The sequence below is a fragment of the Balaenoptera musculus genome, chromosome 3 (genome assembly GCF_009873245.2).
Source record: "Balaenoptera musculus isolate JJ_BM4_2016_0621 chromosome 3, mBalMus1.pri.v3, whole genome shotgun sequence".
NCBI classification, from domain to species: domain Eukaryota; kingdom Metazoa; phylum Chordata; class Mammalia; order Artiodactyla; family Balaenopteridae; genus Balaenoptera; species Balaenoptera musculus.
In genome coordinates, this window is record NC_045787.1 from 89,389,872 (window position 1) to 89,411,902 (window position 22,031).

General features: G+C 34.5%; 1 protein-coding gene across 1 annotated transcript in view; it reads right to left on the bottom strand.

The window, feature by feature from the left end:
• The window catches only part of TMEM232 (transmembrane protein 232), a 246,958-nt gene that overhangs the window by 203,288 nt on the left and 21,639 nt on the right, over positions 1-22,031 (bottom strand). Inside the window, 5 exon segments of the mRNA XM_036847913.1 lie at positions 4,932-5,086; positions 12,083-12,237; positions 14,511-14,610; positions 19,709-19,836; positions 21,580-21,685. Coding sequence (XP_036703808.1) covers positions 4,932-5,086; positions 12,083-12,237; positions 14,511-14,610; positions 19,709-19,836; positions 21,580-21,685 — 644 coding nt within the window.

Sequence of the window (22,031 nt, forward strand, 5' to 3'; positions counted from 1 at the left end):
GAAAAATAGATGCATTTTAATAAGTCAAAATTATTTTATAAATATGATCCCAAAATTAAATAAATATATAAACCATTCTTTAAGGAGAAGAATGAACATTTTAAGTAATGATTTAACTATAATGTTATCAGAAACTCAAGATTACATTAACAGGCTAGGGAGGGGAGAATTAGTACAAATAAATTAGTCTCAATTTTCACCGCACATGGAGAAGAAAGCAGACAGAATTTCTTTCCTGATTTTGACCATTTAGGAAAACTAGTTTAAAGAATATGTTTCTCTTGCCATTGCCTGATTTCTGATATTCAGAAGAGATGGGCTACATGAAAATCTAGCCTTTAACCTGTCTGCTAAAAGGGTTCTTCCTCCTACACACAGAACATTCCTGGCGCACCAGGGAAGGTAGTGGGGGAGAATGAAGGGATGGAGTGTCGACAGGCCATGATGGCTGTTTCATCTTAGAAGGCCTAGGTGCTCACTGATTGCCTTCTTCCATCCAGCCGCTCAGGCACTTGGTCTCTGTGTGGCTAGTTGGTGGTAATTAATCCCAGTAGCAGGATCCTTCTTTCAGTCTTTGTTTTTGCTCTTGTTTTTTTGTTTGTTTGTTTGTTTTTAATCATGGCAAGTTAAGAGACCCTGATTGGAGTTGCAACCCCTGTGTCATGTAAAAACAGGTCTTATTAAATAATTTTAAGATGGAGAATGGTATAATCACATTTATGTTGCAACCCTGGCAGCAGAGTATGACAGATTACTGAAGAGAAAACATAAGGCCAAGAGACCAGTTAATAAGCTACAAAAGTCATGAGACAATAAGGTCCCAACCCAAGGTGGGGACAGTGGGAGTGGAGAGCAGGGGAACTGCTCTGAACGGTAGTCAAGGTGTCCAAGTTGGTTAACTTAAGGAGAGGACATGTGTCAGGTACTGAGACAGAAATTCAGTAGGTAGGAGTTTACGAAAAAAATTCATTCAGATCTGAACTAGCAGGAAATGAAGTATTAGGGGAGATTCAGAGTTTAAAAGGTGTTTTCATATTACTTACCTTATTTAAATCTCCCAAAAGCTCTTTGAGATGGTTATTACCTCTATTTAACTGCTGAGCAGACCCTGTTCATAGGGGTTATGCGACTCAATCAAAATTAGACAGGTAGGGACTTCCCTGGTGGCGCAGTGGTTAAGAATCCGCCTGCCAATGCAGGGGACGAGGGTTCAAGCCCTGGTCCGGGAAGATCCCACATGCCACGGAGCAACTAAGCCCGTGCACCACAACTACTGAGCCTGCGCTCTAGAGCCTGTGAGCTACAACTACTGAGCCCGCGTGCCACAACTACTGAAGCCCGCGTGCCTAGAGCCCGTGCTCTGCAACAAAGAGAAGCCAACACAATGAGAAGCCCGCACACCGCATCGAAGAGTAGCCCCCACTCGCCGCAACTAGAGAAAGCCTGTGTGCAGCAACGAAAACCCAATGCAGCCAAAAATAAATAAATTAATTAAAAAAAAAATTAGACAGGTAGCAAGAGATAAGACTAAAACTCAGGCCTTCTGATTTGAAGCTGAATGCTTTTTTCACTGCACCGTAAGGTAGCAAAGCATAAATTATATATTTACCCTTGATACCGACTAAATGTTTACATTTAGCTCAGAGGATTGAAGGGTCAATAAGAAATCTAGGAAATGAATCAGAAGGCTGAGGACCCTCACTGACATCTCAGCTCATGAAGAGGAATTATTGATGAAAACTTTGGTCTGAAGGGTTTTGGTTAGACTATCACGCGACATTATAATTACTGGGGTTCAGGGAGATAGATATTGCAGAGGCAGTGATGTGTCCAGAAGTAAAGGCCTTGCTGCCCATACAAAGCAGTGGATTCTTTGTTCAATTTATTTCGATGCAAACACAAACACTGTATGTCTGGAAAACACTTGCAATGTCGGTATAATGTTAAATTGCCAAGCTTTTTTGGAATACATTCATGGAGCGATTAAATCGGCTATTTTGCTTTGGGAGATATAATTTTATATGTTATACTGCTCTCCTGAAATGCTATGCTGCATTTCTCAGCAGTCGCATTGGCTAATAATTCAATTATTGACACAATTCATTATTTTCATGTTCAATTAGAAAGCTTTTTGCGGTGGCTTGACCTATCTCCCCAGAGCAAATGGGGCAGTTTGTAAAAGGCCAAACCACAGGGTGGAGCATTGAGAGTATGAAGCATCATATAAAATTTAACCATATTAAATGGAAATCTGCCTTACACAAGCTGCTTATCTGCGGCACAAGGCAGCTAAACTTCCAAGATAAAGGCTGGTGCGTGACACTGGGAGCAGCTCGTGTATTCTCATTTTCTCTACTTCTTCACCCTATTTTATAGTTTACTGTAATTAGTACATTTCCTTTCCTCAGTTTATTCCCTGTCTCTCATCGAGCAGAGGTTGCTCTAATTCTGTGAGTCTTTCCTGTAGTCTTTTCATGGATCCTGGGCCTATTCTTTTCCAGCCTCTGCTGAAACCACTGGCTTCTGTTTCTTTCCTTTTGTGTTGTATCATCTTTATAAAGGGGGTTATAAGAAGTCAGGCAGGGACATACATGATGAATTATCTGCTGATGGATAGCACTGGAGAAGGGCAGATGAAAACCACTCACTAGTATTGGCCCAAGCACTTTTTGCCACTATTAATGAAATTTCTTTTGATCAATCAGTTGAATGGTCTCCCTCTGCATTTTAAACCTCTGATCATTTTTCTATCATGTGGTACTTTACTGATATGCATGGAAAATGAAACTGCTTACATTATTCCTATTAATAGTCACTTGGCATTGAATTTCAGGTCCTAAACCAAAGATATCTTCCACCAACTATCACAATTTTAAGGCTATCTGGTCTAGCAAATCCTAACAAAGTCTTAATTTACTATCAGGGCCTGAAGCCTCAGTTTTTCTATTTAATTCTAAATATGTTCAGTCCATTTTTAAAATTTCTCACATGTACCTAATCTTAGGAGCACACAAGACCAATATTAAAGTTTTCCCATAAGTGTAAAAGTATTTCTGGTTTGACTTTGATAATTATATCACAGTTTGTTTGGTTTTGCCTGGAATAATGACTTCTTGAAAACTATATAGGCTGTCACATAAATAAATTAAATACTTTTAAAAAGAAAAATTAATTTTTCAATATTTGGTATAATGTTATCATTATAACTAACAGAAAATTTGACTAATAGAGAAGTTAGTCAAATTGCTAACTTAAAAAGACAAATTTTTAATGTCAACAGGTTATTTTTGTTTACTAGAGTCATCTTTTAAAAAAAAAAGTCAAATTCTTTTCTTAAAAAAACAGTAAATAAAACTTTAAAAAAAAGAGAAAAAAACTGTAAATATAAGAAATACAATCAAAACTATTTGGCAGTGCTCTTTTAAACAATTATCTTTTCCAGTCTATTATGAACAGTCACTGACTGTGTTTCACCATTTTTTTCCATTTACTCCTCTGTTCATTCAGCATTGTCTAAACAGTGACTTTCCCTCCCATGCTTGATTTCCACAATGTCCTCCCAGAAAATGAAAAGTCAGGATTCAGTGACAAGACGCCTTTAAGCAGTTACCTCCTTAATAATGAAGCCAGAATGAAAGCGGGATGATGTACCAAAAGAATGCTATGCTGACCTTGAAATCTGGTTCCAGTCACCAGTAAGCCTAATAAACTTGGCCTCAGTTTCTTCATTTGTAAACTAAGAATAATCTTGTATTATCTCGAAAACCCCTCAATCTATTAAATACTAAGTTTAAAAAAAAAAACCTATCAAAGAGAAATAATTGAAAAATTAAATCAAGTTTGATGCAACACAGTAAAAATGAAAATTGGTTAAAGAAACAATTTCTTGACTTTCAGAATTAGATATTCTTAATCAGCCACTTTTACTATCTCAGCAGTTATCTAAACATGTTTATTTGGTAATTATTAGAATACCTTGAAAATAAATTGACGAAGTCATGCAATATTTACTTTTATATGTTGAAATATAATTTGCTATTTTTAAATCAAGTTAGAGTCTTCCAAGACTCTAAAATAGGCTATTTCAAGGGAATTAGACATGCTCTAAGCCATTCTCCAGAAATCTTTACTTGATCTAGAATCCCCAAAACATCCAAATGAAACTGCAAAACAACTTTTGTCCAGAAGAAATATACCAGATTCTTAGAATTTACATATATAAATTGGTTGTGCAGAGTGGGCTTGCCAGAGGCTTAAAAACTGGAACTAATTTTAAGAAAAACATGTGAATTTGTAAGTTACTATGGCACAACATATTATTGTTATTGTTAGTAGTGGAAAAGGAATTCAAATCTCTGATCATCCTCAAATATTGCAAAGGGATATCCTCTGATCAATTTCCTCAGAAATACTCCTTTAAAATTCTTCTTTCCTCCATTAACCCATGCCCTCTTTTGTAGTAATTTAAGACTTCTTTTTCCCTTTTCAAATTAACATATGTATAGGAGGAAACTAACACTTATCAGTCATTTCTCTTCTACTTTACAAATAAGGCATAAAGAAACATAATCTTAGTATATTTCCTCCAAGGATAATAAGCTGTACTTCATTGTTGTTTAACAACTTGGAAAATAAAAGATGTTTTAAATGTGGGAGTGAAGTTATCAATAGCAAGTTTCCTTTAATAAAGACAAACAACGCAATACAAGCATGCTCAGCTAGCCAAAAAAAAAAAAAAAAAGATAAGAACAATTTATTGATGACATGAACTAATACAAAATATATAAATTGCCCTTGCCTTTGGAAATGAGATTATAAATTTTTTTCATAGTCAACTAAGGTGTGATTAACATTTAAGTACAAAGGTTATTTAACATTTAAATACAAAGGTTTCTCCATGAGTTACTTTGGATTTATAGGATCCCTCTTACCAGCGTTTCTCTTGAAGCTGTGCTTTATGAAAGATGAGATGTTCAAGCACCTTATTCAACTGGGGACTATTCTTCTGAACACAAGTCCAGGCAGCAACACAGTGCCAGAGCAGGTGGTTAATTTCATATCCTTCCTGAGTAAGTTGCAAATGTTCCTGTAAATAAAATATTAAAATATATCTGAGAAAGAGTTCTTTGAATTGAATAAACATGAAAATAAATTTTAAATGCATATTTTTTCTACACCATGTTACACCAAGTGGAGCAATTTAAATACATTTTTGTAAGTAGATATAGTTAATGTGAACTTAATTCTTAATATATTCTCACATGGATCCCTTGTGTTCAATGACATTTTACTTAAATACATTTTTGTAAGTATTACTTACAAAATACATTACTTACATACATTTTTGTAAGTATATATAGTTAATATACTTAAATATGTTTTTGTAAGTATATATTTACTTAAATACATTTACTTAAACACATTTTTGTAAGTATATTTACTTAAATACATTTTTGTAAGTATATATAGTTAATATACTTAAATACGTTTTTGTAAGTATATATTTACTTAAATACATTTACTTAAACACATTTTTGTAAGTATATTTACTTAAATACATTTTTGTAAGTATATATAGTTAATATAATTAAATACATTTTTGTAAGTATATATAGTTAATATACTTAAATACGTTTTTGTAAGTATATATTTACTTAAATACATTTACTTAAACACATTTTTGTAAGTATATTTACTTAAATACATTTTTGTAAGTATATATAGTTAATCTGAATTTAGTTCTTAATATATTCTCACATGGATCCCTTGTGTTCAATGACATCAGTTCCACAATGTGACAAAAATCCTGTATCTGCTAAGGGACAACTATTAGACACAATTGTGCTTCTTAAAACCTATATGACTTAGTTCTCCCTGACACCTGGGGGAGGGAAGAGGGGAAAAGTCTGAACAATGATCAAACAGCAAATTGGGTTTTAAAATGTGGATTTTCACTTTAAGGATCAAAATATTGCCTAGCTGGATGTGGTCAATGTCTGCAAAGTAACTATTTTAAAAGGCTAGAAAATCAGAAAACAAATGGGCTATTTGTTTTTTCCTTAGAGTGCTTTCTTAAGTTTCATAGACTTAACTGATCTGCTAAAGTAACTGGTACAAAGAAACTTGATTTTATTTTTAGACACAGCACTCCCATTGAATTTTTGTCAACAGTAAAGATTCAAATACACATCCTGTGATATGTACTCAAATTACTAATTTAGCTGATATTTTATTCTTTTATGCTCAAAAGAAACACTTAAAGAGATTCCAAAGGATTTTACAATTCTCATTTACTATACAAAATAACATCAAGACTATACTTAAAGAAAGTTTTCATGTTGAGTACTCTTAAGAGAGAAAGCCAGAAGTTCATATATAAATTTTAAACTAAGCTTAAAATTTTAAACTTAGTTTTAAGTTTCTAGTCAACTGCTTATTTAAGTCTCACAGATGTGTATTGATTTACATTATGTCAGGAACACAGACGCTGGCAATAAAGGCAGGAGTAAGATAACGTCTCTGCACAAGGCTACCGACTCAGGGGAAAAATCATCCACAAAAGCAAATGGAAACCAGTCGGTGTTTAGAATGTTAGAATATCCCAAAAAAAGCTTTATTCTAAAATAATGTAAGACAGCAGACTGAGACGTGCAGACTTCAGTAAATGTACATATTTCATCTAAATAACTCAATTTTCTGCTTTGTGGTAGAGTCTCCCCCAAAAGTGGAACCCATATAAATGAAATTCTTTTCTCAAATTGCTCTAGCAGTCTGAGGCTGGATGCCTGACATCCCTCATGTTGCAAATATTCTGAATACATATGTAGGTAGATATGTTTTCAAACTTGTGGATGGCTTGACTAATTAATTTAAAACAATCAATACTTTGTTTTTTTTTAAAATCATGTGTTGTGCATTGCATGGCTAGAGACTATTCAGTTAGGTCAAAAATTCTTGTTAACAAACTTATACACCATCACCAGAGAAAATTCCCAAAAGCCTTTGGTAAAGAAATGATCAGGATTTAGATAATGAAGAATATTTAAGTTTGATTTTTAATTTTATATGATACCATTTTTACTTATCACTGAAAAAGGAAAAAGAAGCCTCTGACTTCCGGAACTGATCTGACATCAATATTACTACAAGCTGGTCTGGCGCTCACAGCCAGGTCATTTTGTTCTCCTGCTGGATATAAACTCACAGAATATCAACCTCAGACAATATTGCTCTGATAAATACACAAAGCCACTTGATATTTTTGTTTCTAAGCACAGACAAAAAGTCACTGTGCCACCCACAAAACACCTAATCAGAATTGCCCCTACTTTCTGGCAGCATCAAATCTAAAGAGAATCCCTGCTTCTTTAGAGCCTCCCCCAAATCACCCAACCAAAGTCCAAATCCTATAATAGATTTATGCTAGCACCCTCTAACTGAGACATCACATAGTCCTTCGGGTGTGTGTTCTCTCTCTGCAACAAATAATAAAACCAGTTTTCCCAACAGCACGTGTGCTCCTGAAGGGTCCTTGAACCCGCCACACCTGGGAATTTTCCAAATAAGTGAGGATTATCTCTTATCCTTAAGAATGATATCCTTATATATTTCAAGCATTTGCATGGAAATTCTGCTAAAGTTTCTTCCCTGCTTTTTACTTTTTGCAAAAGAAAAAATGTATTTGCCAAACTAGAATGAATTAATATAATAATGATGATGATATGATTTAATACAATCATCATGTACATCATCAATGTAGCAGACCAAGAGGAAGCAATGCTCTGAGAGCTATTAGGTGGTGTAGAGTTCTTTGCCTTTACACAAAATCAGTCCCACCCAAGGTGTGGTTGGCAGATAAATCCCCTCTGCAAACTGTTAACTAGAGTACAGAAATAAAGAATACAGATTTAGAAACTTTTATAAAATTTGACAGTTAATTTTCTTTTCAGTCTAGTAAAAAAATTAATGCCTATATATTTGTTTCTTTTTATTTTTAGTAATTTACTATTATTGTAGTTTTAAAAGTATCAGTCTGTGACGGTCTGGAAAATTCTTTAAAAAATTGTAGAGGGATTTTTACGCTCTACACAGATAGTTTGAAAAGCACTGAGCACTGCATTAAATGACTCCCAGAGAACTAGAACTTATTTTTCCCCTTCCATCTTTTTGGTGTGTGGGGTGCTTTATGACCACTTCCTACAGTTCTTTCATCTCCCCCACTTGCTGCCCAGCTTTGGGCTATGCTGGTTTGCAAACTGGCCCCCATACATGGAGAACAAGGTTGGGGGAGACCTGAGAAAGAGGCAGGGCACTCCAGATTGGCAGGTGGCAGGTTCAACAAGCAAGGAAACTTACACAGGAGGCTTGTCTTGGGCAGCTGCAAGAGAGTAGATCTCCACACCTGCCCTTAAGGTTTATGTAGATGCTTTAACTAGGTTCAATCACCTATACCATCCAAATGGTCTCAACAACACATTACGGTCTCCAGGCTGCATCCTTGGAAACAGCTCCCACCGTGGAAATGGTGGGCAGAGCGAACATTCTAAAGACAGAAAGCCCACCTATCAGAGTGTTGCCAATCTGCTGTTGGCTGAGAACTCAGATAACCCTATCAGCTTGAATTCTGTGCAAATTTGAGAAGCTCTGAGTGTCTGACCAGGCTCTCTTTGATAACAAAAATGAACTCTGAAGCATGGGCTCTATTGTGGCTGCTCGAAGGCAGCTTTTTGAGTTTCATCCTTGTTTTCAGTTATTTGGGGGATAGTTGACATTGCCATGATAGGACCCCTCAATACAAATGCATTACCTGAATAACAGGGCATGAATCATAGGATAATGCTCCTAATTTTAAAGAACCTGTGTCTCAGTCTAACCCCATTCCTAGTAACCATTTATAATTACAGTACAGCATAAAATGTCCCAAATTTAGATAGTGCCTTTAGCTTACTGAGTACTGTACTTAAAGCACTAAAGGATGAGCCTGATAATACATTTGAATGTAAATCCTGTATGTTTCCTAGTTTTCAGAAAACTATTTGTACAATACTTTAGGATGGATGCAACTATTTAGTAAATGGTCTACTGCATTTTAGTTGAATTTGAATCTACCTACTCCAAAGAACCATGTTATTATAATGTGACAAGCATGCTTAACAAATTCAGCTTTGCTAGTGAGCAAAGAAAGGACAGAGTGGAAAACCCAATCCAGTGTTCAGGCTCTGCAATTCACAGAGCCAATTAAAGTGTACCATTTGTCAAAGTCAATGGAAACTCTGTGTCTGGATCAGCTGGAAAGAACATTAAAAGGAGAAATGGGTCCCAGCAGCAGGGAAAGGAGATTTCCTATTCTTATACAGAACCAACACCCACATTGTGTGTATCCTAATGCCTAAATCCTAACAGAATTCCTTTTTTTTAAAGCAATTTTATAATAGCACTTTGAAAACAAATTATGTTTCTACTTCAATGCTTATAATATATTAAAAGTAAAGTATTTTACAGTGGCCAAAATATGCTGTCATGGACCCTTTAGCATTACTGAAGGATACGAGCTGGAGCAATAAACCCACAAATCCTCTACTGTAGCATATGAATAATAAAGGGAGAGAGGATGAATACAGATACATCTTTTACAGTCCCAGTTTTCTCTCTTCTTCACCCTTACTCCTCCCAGAAGTTGAGATACATAGGTACTGAATGGGTAAATACTCAACTGAACTAGGGAGCCTGGCTTAGATTAAACTGTACTGGAGAAATTGGGCTGAAACTGGAGAACAACATTAAAATATGCCATCCAGCACTGAATCAGCTGAACCAGCAATTTTCAGCAGCACTGTAGCTACACTACTTTTTATATTCTTTATATTATGAGGTACTGGGAGTAGACAAAGGAGGGCAGTAAGTCTGATAGGCTAAATTCTGTTATAATCCCTTCATAGAATCTCACGTATGGAGGTGAAATAGAACTTAAAAAGACTGAAACTATGCCCCTTTGTTCTAAAAAGTGGAAAAAAGCACAGAGACTTAGTGACTTGTCCCATTATAAGCAGATATATTCTTTTCATGTGTTGACATTCTTGCCTCTTTCACTTCAGACCAAGGTAGATCTTAACTGTATAGAAGCAGTGAACTTCCATTTCCTTGCTGTGTATGTGCACCAAGAGTGACAAAAACAGATTGATTCAAGGAGAAGCAGAATCAACACTGAAAGTTGCCGGCCTCACAAGTGGAACACTCACGTTGTCAAGATTTCACAGGATCTTATTTGTTTAAAGGAAAAACACTCAAATCATCACTATATTAAGTTAAGCACAATTAACTACACAGTTAAGCACAATTATTTAGTCAGCATAAGCATGTCCTTAGATAAAAATTATTACATTTAACTGCCTAAGTTAAAGTGAGTTCCTAAGTATATTTTTCAATAATTATTATTTATGTTTGCATGGCTCTTAATAATTTATAAGGCACATGGTTTTTTGCAATCTTCACAACAACTCTGTAGATTAGTTTGGGCAAATATGACGATGATGATAATGATTATGGTCATGGTGGTGGTTTTTTTTTTTTTTTGAAGTTATTCCTTCACTTCATATATGTATATATATATATATATATATATATATATATATATATATATATATACATTTTTTTTTTTTTGGCTGCACCACGCAGCATGCAGAATCTTAGTTCCCCAACCAGGGATCAAACCCGTGCCCTTTGCAGTGGAAGCGTGGAGTCTTAACCACTGGACCGCCAGGGAAGTACCCGGTGGTGTCTTTTTAAAGATAAGCAAATGGGGATTTGGAGAGCTTAATGGACCTACTCTGGATCACATAGTCAATTGGTGAACAGGCCCTTCCTCTTGAGAGTCAGTGCTTTTTCTGTTGCTCAGTATCTTAGGTTATATATTTATTGTTAAAACATTTTTGAAACTTTAAAACAAGATCCTTTTTATGCATGAAGCAATGTGTGTTCATTAGTAAGCATAACCAAATAGTTCAAATGGCTTAGTATACGTCACTCTTTATATAAATGATTTACCAAGTTATGAGCCAAAAATAAAACACTAACTCCTAGAAAGAACACAAATAGATGTGGTTAAATGTTCCTCCTTATAGGCTTAAATTTTAGATAGTTGTGGAAATGGCCCAAGAGAAGCACAGGGAAACTGTGAGGCAGCTCACAGGCAAAATGATTTTAAAAAAGAATTTTCCTTAAATTTCCTTAGTTGTTCCAACTAGCACCATATTAAATGCATTTTTCTCCTTTTTAAGAAATTATTAGAAAAACAAAATTTCTATTTATAAATTACAAAATAATAAGTATATATAACAAAAAGTAAAATAATAAAAGAATCAAGGTTTTGAAGTGTTCACTGCTTTCTTTCGGAATATATGTGAGAAAAGGAAATAAAGGCATTACAAGCCCCAAAGATTGAAGTTTGACTTTTGAAGTACATCAGCCTATAAGGTATATGAACACCGGAGTTCTGTTTGTATAATCATAGCTTATTACATACCAAGGAATTATATATAATTGGGACAGATAGTTTTCTCTAATGTTGATCATTAATATCTAAGTTAGAAATTAAAAGGAGATTTGTCATATACCAGGTATTACTTTCTCAATTTTGAACCATTAAAAAAATTTCAGTTGATTTTAATAGCATATTAAATGTTATTACATATGAATCATGGAAGCATAAAAATATACACTTGCTCTCATTAACAGCCTGTACTTTACACACGCTCCCTTTAACAAAAATGTAATATCTTAAAATGTTCATTTAAAAGTCATTCTAAATTATGGTGTAATTTTTAATTAATCAGCTGAGATGGAATCTATAAGGAAGAAGGTATTATGGCATTACTCCATTTAAGGTAGTAGTGGTAGATACTGATGCCCCACTACTGATCCTACTAACTACTACCCAGGAAAATGTGCACATGACTTTAATGTCTGTGCTGTTCACTCCTCCCCTGCAGCTAAATTCATCTTCAGCCATGTTACCGAATTAGCAAGCATGATTCTTTAAGCATAGTAATCTGATCTGATTCATCATGCGCTAGGATATACTCACCATCCCAGAATCTACATTCTTGTCTTCCACAGGGCTAAAAATTGATTGAGAAGGGAGTTCTCTTTTACATACAATTTCCATGATTTTCAGAATACACTGCACATTTGAAAAGATGTTTGGATACTTGCAATATAATTATCCAGAGAAAGAAAGTGCTATTGTAAGAAAAATAATTTGTGAGAAATATTTCATTAACATCTCGCACTGCATTTCATTTGTCTTTTAGTTATTAAAATATAATTAAATTCAGTACTTAGAGGCTGAAACTGCTGTATATTTCCCCATCTATTGAAGATTAATAATGTTATGTATGACCCCTAGTGGTATAATAGAAAACTACAAGGTAAATAATTCATATATAAGAGTTTATATAATTCAGAACAGCAATTACATAATGGTTGAATGACCAATTAAGTATAGTTACTACACAACAATCCCTGGAAACTTCCAGCTGAAAATAAATCAAGTCAGAATAGATATTATTCATAATGGATACTCTGATATTGTAATCAATGTCATTGCTTTTAAACCAACATTCTCCAGTTTAATTCTTTTCAAGATGTCATTGTTGTTGGTTTTTAAAAATACATAGTTTAACAACAGCAACAATTATGTCATTTAACATAAGACTATGTGGTATTTAACAGAACCATCTCTGTGCTGTTCTTTTTACAAACTTTTAAACAACCTTTGAGTTTCAGTCCATCGACACAGTGGAAAAATTAGTAATAACCACTCTTCTATTGGATGGTTGTATGGGTAGGTAGTAGCAGTAACTAATAGCCTCAGGTAGGAATCCACCTGTTGCTGAAGATGAACATGTAGCCTCAGTAGGGCTCCACTTAACAGTATGTGATAAGAGGGCAATATCTAGGATTTTATCCTTATACGAAACAAAATGTTGGTGTTCTTGCGATATATCAACAATAACAAGCCAGTGTAAGAACTTGAGGTTTTATACAAATAATTTTTCAAAATGTATTTGTCACCACTACCTGAATATTTGATGAATCACTATGCTGAACACTGTGAGGAGTTAAAAGAGATTTATAACGTAATGAAGAAAGCAAAACAAGCGATACGGTAGATACAAATTCCTATACTGTCAATCTACAGCCATGCCTTGGTTTCAGACCCTATCAAAACTTGTATCCAAAACATTTGCACTATTACCTTCTACTCCCCTCCTCTATGGCTTTTCCCATCAAATATTACTCCCTTTCTTGCATCTTGAGTCTCTTGATTTCTTATCCTACAACATATTAATCTTCTCCTCTTTTGACCTTGTTTTTTCATCCAAACTATTGACATATTTCTCCTTCCCTTCATGGCTAAGCTTTTTAAAACAGTTCACCACCTTTGTCGTATGCTTAAACTTTCCCTTCACCCTTTGTTTACCTCCAATCTGAACTTTGCTTCCACTCGGTAATGCTCCCAAGAACAATGACTTTCTGACTTCAGAAACCCATCACCCGTCTCAGACCTCCTATTGTTTAATGATTTTACAGCTCTTGATAATGTTGATCTTCTTGACTCTCCCCTCTTTGGCTTTCTATATAATCACTCCCTCCTTTTTCTACTAATTCTTCTCTACTGGTTGTTGTCTGTTACTCCAATAATCTATTAAATGTTTATGTTCTCCAAGACTCTACTACTAGAATAAATTTCTCCCCACCACCACCTCCCATTCCCAGGTTATCTCATCCACGTTAACAGTGATGACTGTCAAATGATCCATGTTGACACCCATGAAATAAGTGATTCCCAGGCTTCACTTATTTCCCTAGTTCCAAACCTGTGTTTCCAACTGGGTATATACACCTGAGTGACCTTCAAATTCAGTATGTCCAAATGTTTCTCCAAAATTTTCTCAGTTTAGAGCACCATTATCTTGACCTTATTAGTCAATATGTAAAATTTAAGATTCATCCTGAATTTGTCACTTTCCCTTATATATAGCTTAGATCCAAGGGATCACCAAGTTCAGTGTTTTCTATCTCCTAAACACTTTTCAAAACTATTTTACTCTATCCATCCCCATTTTAGAAGTTCATACCTTTAACATCTCTTGCCTGTACGAACGTCATAGCTAATGGACCCCCTGCGTCTACTCTCTCCTTACTCCAGTTCAGCAACTACATCACCACTAGGGTTACCTTACTAAAATACGAATTTAACTTTCTTGAAACCCAGTGAGTTAGATATTACAGATAAGAAAACTGAGCCACGGACAAGTTCATATGCTTAGCTAAGTAGGAAATTTAAAAGTAAAACCCAAGCAGTCTCGCCCAGAAGCTGTGCTCTTCAGTACTGCACCTATTATCTTTCACAAAAAATAAAATACAGCCTATACTCTTTATAGTGATAGTCTGAGCTTCTCAAAATAACATAAAACATTTATAAATGTAGAAAATAAAAGACAGTCTACCGTATAAATATGGTTGAAGCCTAAGTAAATGTTGTTTAAAACTTTCCAGGTGACCATGAAGGAAATATATAAAAAGTCGTAAGAAGACCAAATAGCCAATCTGTCAAAAAAGAAAGAAAAAAGCATTTTTGTGTTGCATCAATAAATGTTTAAAAACCATAAGGAAAATAAACCATTTTATTATTACATTTGCTTTTGATGAAACAATTTCAAATTCATTTGAGATTGTATGCTTTTGAAATAACTTTAAAACATTTGTATCAAGGTTAAAATACTGGTTCAGCAAAAAAAAAATTCATAAATCATCTCTCCATTACATATAATGACCAATACTGAATACTATTTTGTTCTATGTCCTTTAGAACAGTATTTTTCAAATTGCAAATCATGCCCCTTAAGTGAGTCATGAAATCAATAGAAAGGGGATTTTTCAGTAAAATAAAAGAGAAAATATTATACTACATTGCACAGTGCCTTGTCTCAGTATATAGACGAATGTGGATTGCAATAGTTTTGAGAAATATTCTGCCTGTGCATAGTATGTTGTACTGAAGTCCTCATTCCCTCATGAAAACACACACACACACACGTCATTACTAAATACACAATTTCATATCTTACTTCTGTGAAGTTTAAAATACATGTATAGTTAAAACTGTTTTACATAGACAACAGAAAATTAAATATCTGCAAAAATATATAAGATTTCACAGAAAATGAGAAAAAACAACACACACTATAGAAATAAATGGAATGTAAATGCCTAAATTGCTAAATCATAAGATTTCGGAAAAGGACCAAATAATAATAACTACCATTATATCACTATCAAGATATACATATATGCAAATCCTCTTAACATCTTAACAATGGTACAGGGTATTATTAGATCTACAATTTAAAAAATAAAATTAAATTCAAAAGATGATTCTACCAAGTCTCAGTGCTTCACCCAAGACTATTAAGCAAATAAGTAGCATTACTGGAATTCAAACCCAGGACTGTGTGTTCTGCATCAAAAGACATGAACTTTCTATTACAGCAGTGATTTCCAAATATTTTTACCAAAAACTTCTATCATTAAAATAAATTCTAAGAACGCACCATGAATATTTGTAAATACATCCATAAATTATAAACATGCACCATTTATCAACTTTTAAAAATAAATAAAAATAAAATGTTTATGTCATGCCAAGGAATCTCTTCACATAAAGCACTTTGATATAGTACTATGCTTCTCTAAGAGACTGAAGTTAGATGAGAAGGAAGTGGAGATCAACAGATCATTTAAAAGAATATTGCAATACCCTAAGTGAGCATATTAAAGTTGGAAATAATAAATTCATCAGAAGAAGAATAATTTAAGATTTTGCAAGGGATCACAGAAGGATATTGAAAGCAATACTTTAAAATTTTAACGTGGGTCTGAAGAGAAAAATACATAATCAACATATCAGTTTGCATAACTGCTGTATTATACACCAATGAAGTGAAACTCTATACAACTATGCTTGGGAAAATGGTTTTAAAAGCTTTCATCTGTAATATTCTGAAAAGCCAGATTTTTGTTGAAAAATCTGCCAGTCTTTAATCTCTAAGGAATTCTGGAACTTTCTATGCATCTGTCCTCATGTTTCATTTGTGTACATACTCTCTCTGTAGGTTTGCCTCCTAGAGTAAATTTCTGCTTGTCAGTTTCTTTCCCTGCTCACCTGTCTTTTCTTCCTTTATTCTTTCACCCCCTTCTTTCCTTCTCTTTTCATCTTTTCTTATCTTCATTTCTCTGTTATCTAACCGTGAAATAGAAATGCTGAATAATATTTATTATGTATTACATTGTAATAGTTGGTGATGTGTTTTATGTTCTTTATAGAAGCTTGAAGAACACTGTTTATATTCCTATCTAAAATATATTAAACCGGGCTTCCTTGGTGGTGCAGTGGTTAGGAGTCCGCCTGCCAACGCAGGGGATGTGGGTTCGAGCACTGGTCTGGGAGAATCCCACATGCTATGGAGCAACTAAGCCCGTGTGCCACAACAACTGAGCCTGCGCTCTAGAGGATGCGTGCCACAATTACCGAAGCCCACGTGCCTACAGCCCGTGCTCCAGAAAAAGAGAAGCCACTGCAATGAGAAGCCCACACGCCGCAACGAAGAGTAGCCCCCGCTCACCGCAACTAGAGAAAGCCCGCGCACAGCAACGAAGACCCAACGCAGCCAAAAATAAATAATAAATTAATTAATTAAAAATAAATAAAAATAAAATAAAATATATTAAACCTACTGTTGCTTATATGTTATTCCTATACTTTAATAAGTAGACATCATTAGTTAAGATTCTACACTCAGAGGAAAACAATGAGGAAAGAATGCACACAAAATTGGAAAGTAAGTAATATTAGGGAATCAGGTATTTCTGGCTCTTCCCAACCCTGAGCTACATACTTCTTTGTGAAAAGAGAAACAAAATGGTGCATATTAAGGTGAGTAATGCCTTTATGGCAATACCATTAAATATACTATTCTGTCAACACGAAAAGATCAAAAGAGAAGTTTCCAACGGACTGTTAGATATATAATGAAATTCCTACAAAGACAAGGAGGATAATTGAAATGGCTTCTTGCCTGAAATCAAAGGCACTTATAAAGCATGCTGATTTCTACTAGCTAATTTATATTATCTAGAACAATAAAAAGTAAGCACTAAAATTAGTAAATCTGAGAGCCAAGGTAAATGAGTAGAATCATAGCTGAGAGTCCACTGGACTGTGGGTTTCAAAATCTTCTCTGCTGAGATCTTGGGTAATTCACTTAGACTCTCAATGCCTAGTCTGTGGAATGGTGGATAATAATAGCACCTACCTTTTAGGACTTTTGCAAAGATTAAATAAGTTATTATGTCTAATATAGCTAAAGCACTGATCATTGTGCAATGCAAATAGTCTAAACATCCAGATGAGAGGATACAGGCATCTTTTTAAAATTCAATGAATCCATGGTATACGTAAATTATAAGCAATATGTGCAATGGCAAAAACTATTTTATAGCCATTTTTATTGCTGGCAGAAATATAAAAGGCAAGAAATGGAAAAAGGTCAGTAAAGGAGATGAGAAGGAAAGGAAAGAAAAGCCACACTTTCTCTATGTTTTTCCACTCCACTCTTTTTCCATCATAAACTAATATACCCATCTTTTTGTATTATATATAAATTTGAAATCCCAAAATAATTATATAAATATAAGCTCTTAAATATCGCCATAATGAACAGTTTGGGAAATAAAGAGGACAGAAGAAAAAGACATTATAATTTTACTTGTCTCTTTGCCTCCTGTTCTTCTAGAAAAGCATCAGTTCTTTGCATGTTCAATTTCTGTTATGTGTTCTCTGTATCCTGCCTGGTGTCCATAAGTCTTTTACCCCCAAACATATCAGAGAAGATCTAGACCTAATTTATAAGGTCTGAAACACATATCTTCCAAAAATGTCCTGGCTGACTCATGAATATCTTCACGCTCATTTTCTAACAGTTCATAATCAAAATTAAATAAGGAAAAAATATATTTTTGCAAATAATACCATACTTAATTTCAAATGATATATATACACATATATGTCAATTGAGATATATACATATGTATATATTTCTTTATTCTTAAAATTATTCTTCTTGCTTTTCTTTGCAATAAAACCATTAGTTAAGCTAAATTTCTTTGACTAATAATAAATTTTGCAGCAGGCAGCCTTGATCATCACAGGAAGTAGAACCATATGTCTTCTAGGACCTTATGAAACATGAGCTACATAAACATAGTTTCCCATCTTATGGCTCTAAAACGACATAGAATACTGAGAGAACAACTCATCTTCTCAAATCCGGCAACAATTTAAGAATTATCAGTCAGCATTTTTAAATGGAAAAGTGGCATTTAGCAATCCTTAAAATAGATAGGAGAACACTTCTCCAAAGAAGATATACAAATTGCCAACAAACACATGAAAGGATGCTCAACATCACTAATCATTAGAGAAATGCAAATCAAAACCACAATGAGGTATCACCTCACACCAGTCAGAATGGCCATCATCAAAAAATCTACAAACAATAAATGCTGGAGAGGGTGTGGAGAAAAGGGAACCCTCTTGCACTGTTGGTGGGAATGTAAATTGATACAGCCACTATGGAGAACAGTATGGAGGTTCCTCAAAAAAACTAAAAACACAACTACCATACGACCCAGCAATCCCACTACTGGGCATATATCCTGAGAAAACCATAATTCAAAAAGAGTCATGTACCACAATGTTCATTGCAGCTCTATTTACAATAGCCAGGACATGGAAGCAACCTAAGTGTCCATCGACAGATGAATGGATAAAGAAGATGTGGCACATATATACAATGGAATATTACTCAGCCATAAAAAGAAATGAAATTGAGTTATTCGTAGTGAGATGGATAGACCTAGAGTCTGTCATACAGAGTGAAGTAAGTCAGAAAGAGAAAAACAAATACCATATGCTAACACATATATATAGAACCTAAAAAAAAAAAAATGGTTCTGAAGAACCTAGGGGCAGAACAGGAATAAAGACGCAGATGTAGAGAATGGACTTGAGGACACAGGGAGGGGCAAGGGTAAGCTGGGACGAAGTGAGAGAGTGGCATGGACATATATACACTACCAAATGTAAAATAGATAGCTAGTGGGAAGCAGCCGCATAGCACAGGGAGATCAGCTCGGTGCTCTGTGACCACCTAGAGGGGTGGGATAGGGAGGGTGGGAGTGAGACGCAAAAGGGAGGAGATATGGGGATATATGTATATGTATAGCTGTTCACTTTGTTATAAAGCAGAAACTAAAACACCATTGTAAAGCAATTATACTCCAATAACGATGTTAAAAAAAAAGAGAGGAGAAAAGCTATATATACTCAGAAATAAGTACAAACTTGATTTTTAATTAAATGTTATTTTCTTACATAGTTGGTGAAACTGTATTTTCTCAAACTATCTCCATTTGCATATCCAGCAATAATGTAATGTCCACATTTAGAGGAGATTAAAATAAGCTACCAAACGAGAATATTCTGTAATAAAACCAAATGGCCTGTTTAGCTCCTGAAACAGATATCATGTGGCTAGATGTAGTACATGTAGCAATTAAAACACATTAAAATTATTTTAAAACTTACCTTTGCCAGCTTTATTTCAACTGAGTATAAGTACGTCTTTAGGAATGCATCACAACAGAGTCTATATAAAACTGATTCCGCAACAAAAAATAAGGCAGGCAGATGATCGTAATCAAAGGTAGCATGATCCAGGGAAGCATAAAGCATATTTAAAGCTTCTGGTTTTAAAATATTCACAAAGTCTTTGACATCCCTCCCATCAAGAGGTGAAGTCTATGCCCCCTTCCCCTTGAACCTGAGCAGGCCTGTGACTGCTTCAACTAATAGAATGTGGCAGAAGTGACACTGCATGACTTCCAAGGCTAGATCAGAAAAGGCAACACAGTTGCCCCCTCTATCTCTTTGTCAAGATACTACCTTTGGAATTCTAAGCTGCCATGTAGGACATTCAACTACTCAGAAGTCACTAAGCCAGAGAGACTACAGAGGTGGGGGAGGGCAGGGAGGGGGAAGAGGCAAGGAGAGAGAGAAATGCCCTAGGAGCTCCAGCTCTTCCACCCAACACAAAATAGATCACTAGGCCACATATATAATGGTGGGGAAATAGGACAGAACTGGATGACAAAAGACAGTGCTCAAGATAAGTGCTATAAAAGAGAAAAGTAGAAGACTAGAAAATCAAAGCAGAGGAAATAAGGCCCAGTGGAGCTGAACAAGGAAGAATATAGCGCTAAGGCCCTACAGAACATTGCACCTCACGTCATTACAGGCATACCTCATCTTATTCACTTTGATTATGCTTTGCAGATATTGTATTTTTTACAAATTGAGGGTTTGTGGCAACCCTGCGTCTAGCAAGTCTATCAGTGCCACTTTTCCAACAGCATTATTTTTTAATTAAGGTATGTACATTTCAGACATAATGCTATTGCACATTTGATAGACTACAGTATAGTGTAAGCATAACTTTTACATGCACTGTGAAACAAAAAAATTAATGTGACTCGCTTTATTACAATATTCGCTTTATTATGGTGATCTGGAACCAGACTCACAATATCTCCAAGAATGTGCCTGTACAAAGATTTTGAGGCGCTTTCATGAACAAAACTGAGGTTTAATTGACAGAGAAGAGCAAGGGGCTGCTGGTTGCTGGTAGCCAAGATTGTTTACTTCAATATCATTTAAACATTTAATAGGGTCAGGCTGTGGATAGCACTGTGATGAAGTGCCATAAAGGCAAGTTAAATAAAAATCATTCTTATTCTTCCTGTTGCTTGAAAGCTCCCGATAGCACTACAAAAACCCAATTTATAAGGGGAAACTACTCTCTGACCTCATATGGTTAACATTCAAAAACTCATTTTAAAAGGCATACACATAAAATTTAAAAAATACAGAAGAAACTTTATTTCCTAAATAATGTTTTTAATTTCTTTTTTAGATGGTTGGAGGGTGGTTTAAAAGGAGACAGAAATAAGTGATAAATGAAAAGGTAATGAAGTAAAATGGCTATTTAAAACAAGTGGAAAACAAATGGCCATTTGGTTAATGTTTTACCGAGTAAAAATTATAAAATGCAGAAACGAATTTCTCTAAAGTATAGTGCGTCGTGTTATTGAAAATCACTAAATGACATTTTATATTACTTTTTAATTAGTTACTAATTTTAGAAAAAAGCAATAAAGACTCTCCTGAGCAAAAGTTTTTAAAACAATTTCGTAATTAAAAAGTTGAGCAGCCAAATTCATAAATTCAAAATTACAAAAGGACCTTTCATAATGAAACATTATCAGGTATTTCAATAGAGAAAGGCAGATTTTCCTTGGCTCCTGCACAATTTCTAAATATTAAAGTTCTCAAATTATGCCTTCACTGCTAATCTAGAAAACACTTAGGGTAACTAAGAAGAGCTTAGTTAGAGGACATACCATCTTGGATTTCTCCTTTGCACTGAGCCAGATATACTACTTCAGTCCATGTCGTAGGAAGATGCACATGCCTCCCAGTACCTAAGGTTTTGAGACCCAATTTCCTCTGTTATGGGGAAGATAAAAGAGGCAAACAAAATGTACAGCTTTTAAATTTAATATATATTTATTTTTATTATCTATACTTTATTTATTCTATATTTATTTATTATTTATAATTTATTAATATTTTATTTGTTTTTATTGAATATAGTTGATTTACAATATGTTTTAGTTTCAGATGTACAGCAAAGTGATTCAGTTATACATATACATCAATAAATATATATTCTTTTTCAGATTCTTTTCCATTAAAGGTTATAACACGACATTGAATATAGTTTCCTGTGCTATACAGTAAGTCCTTGTTGTTTATCTATTTTATATATAGTAGTGTGTATCTGTTAATCCCA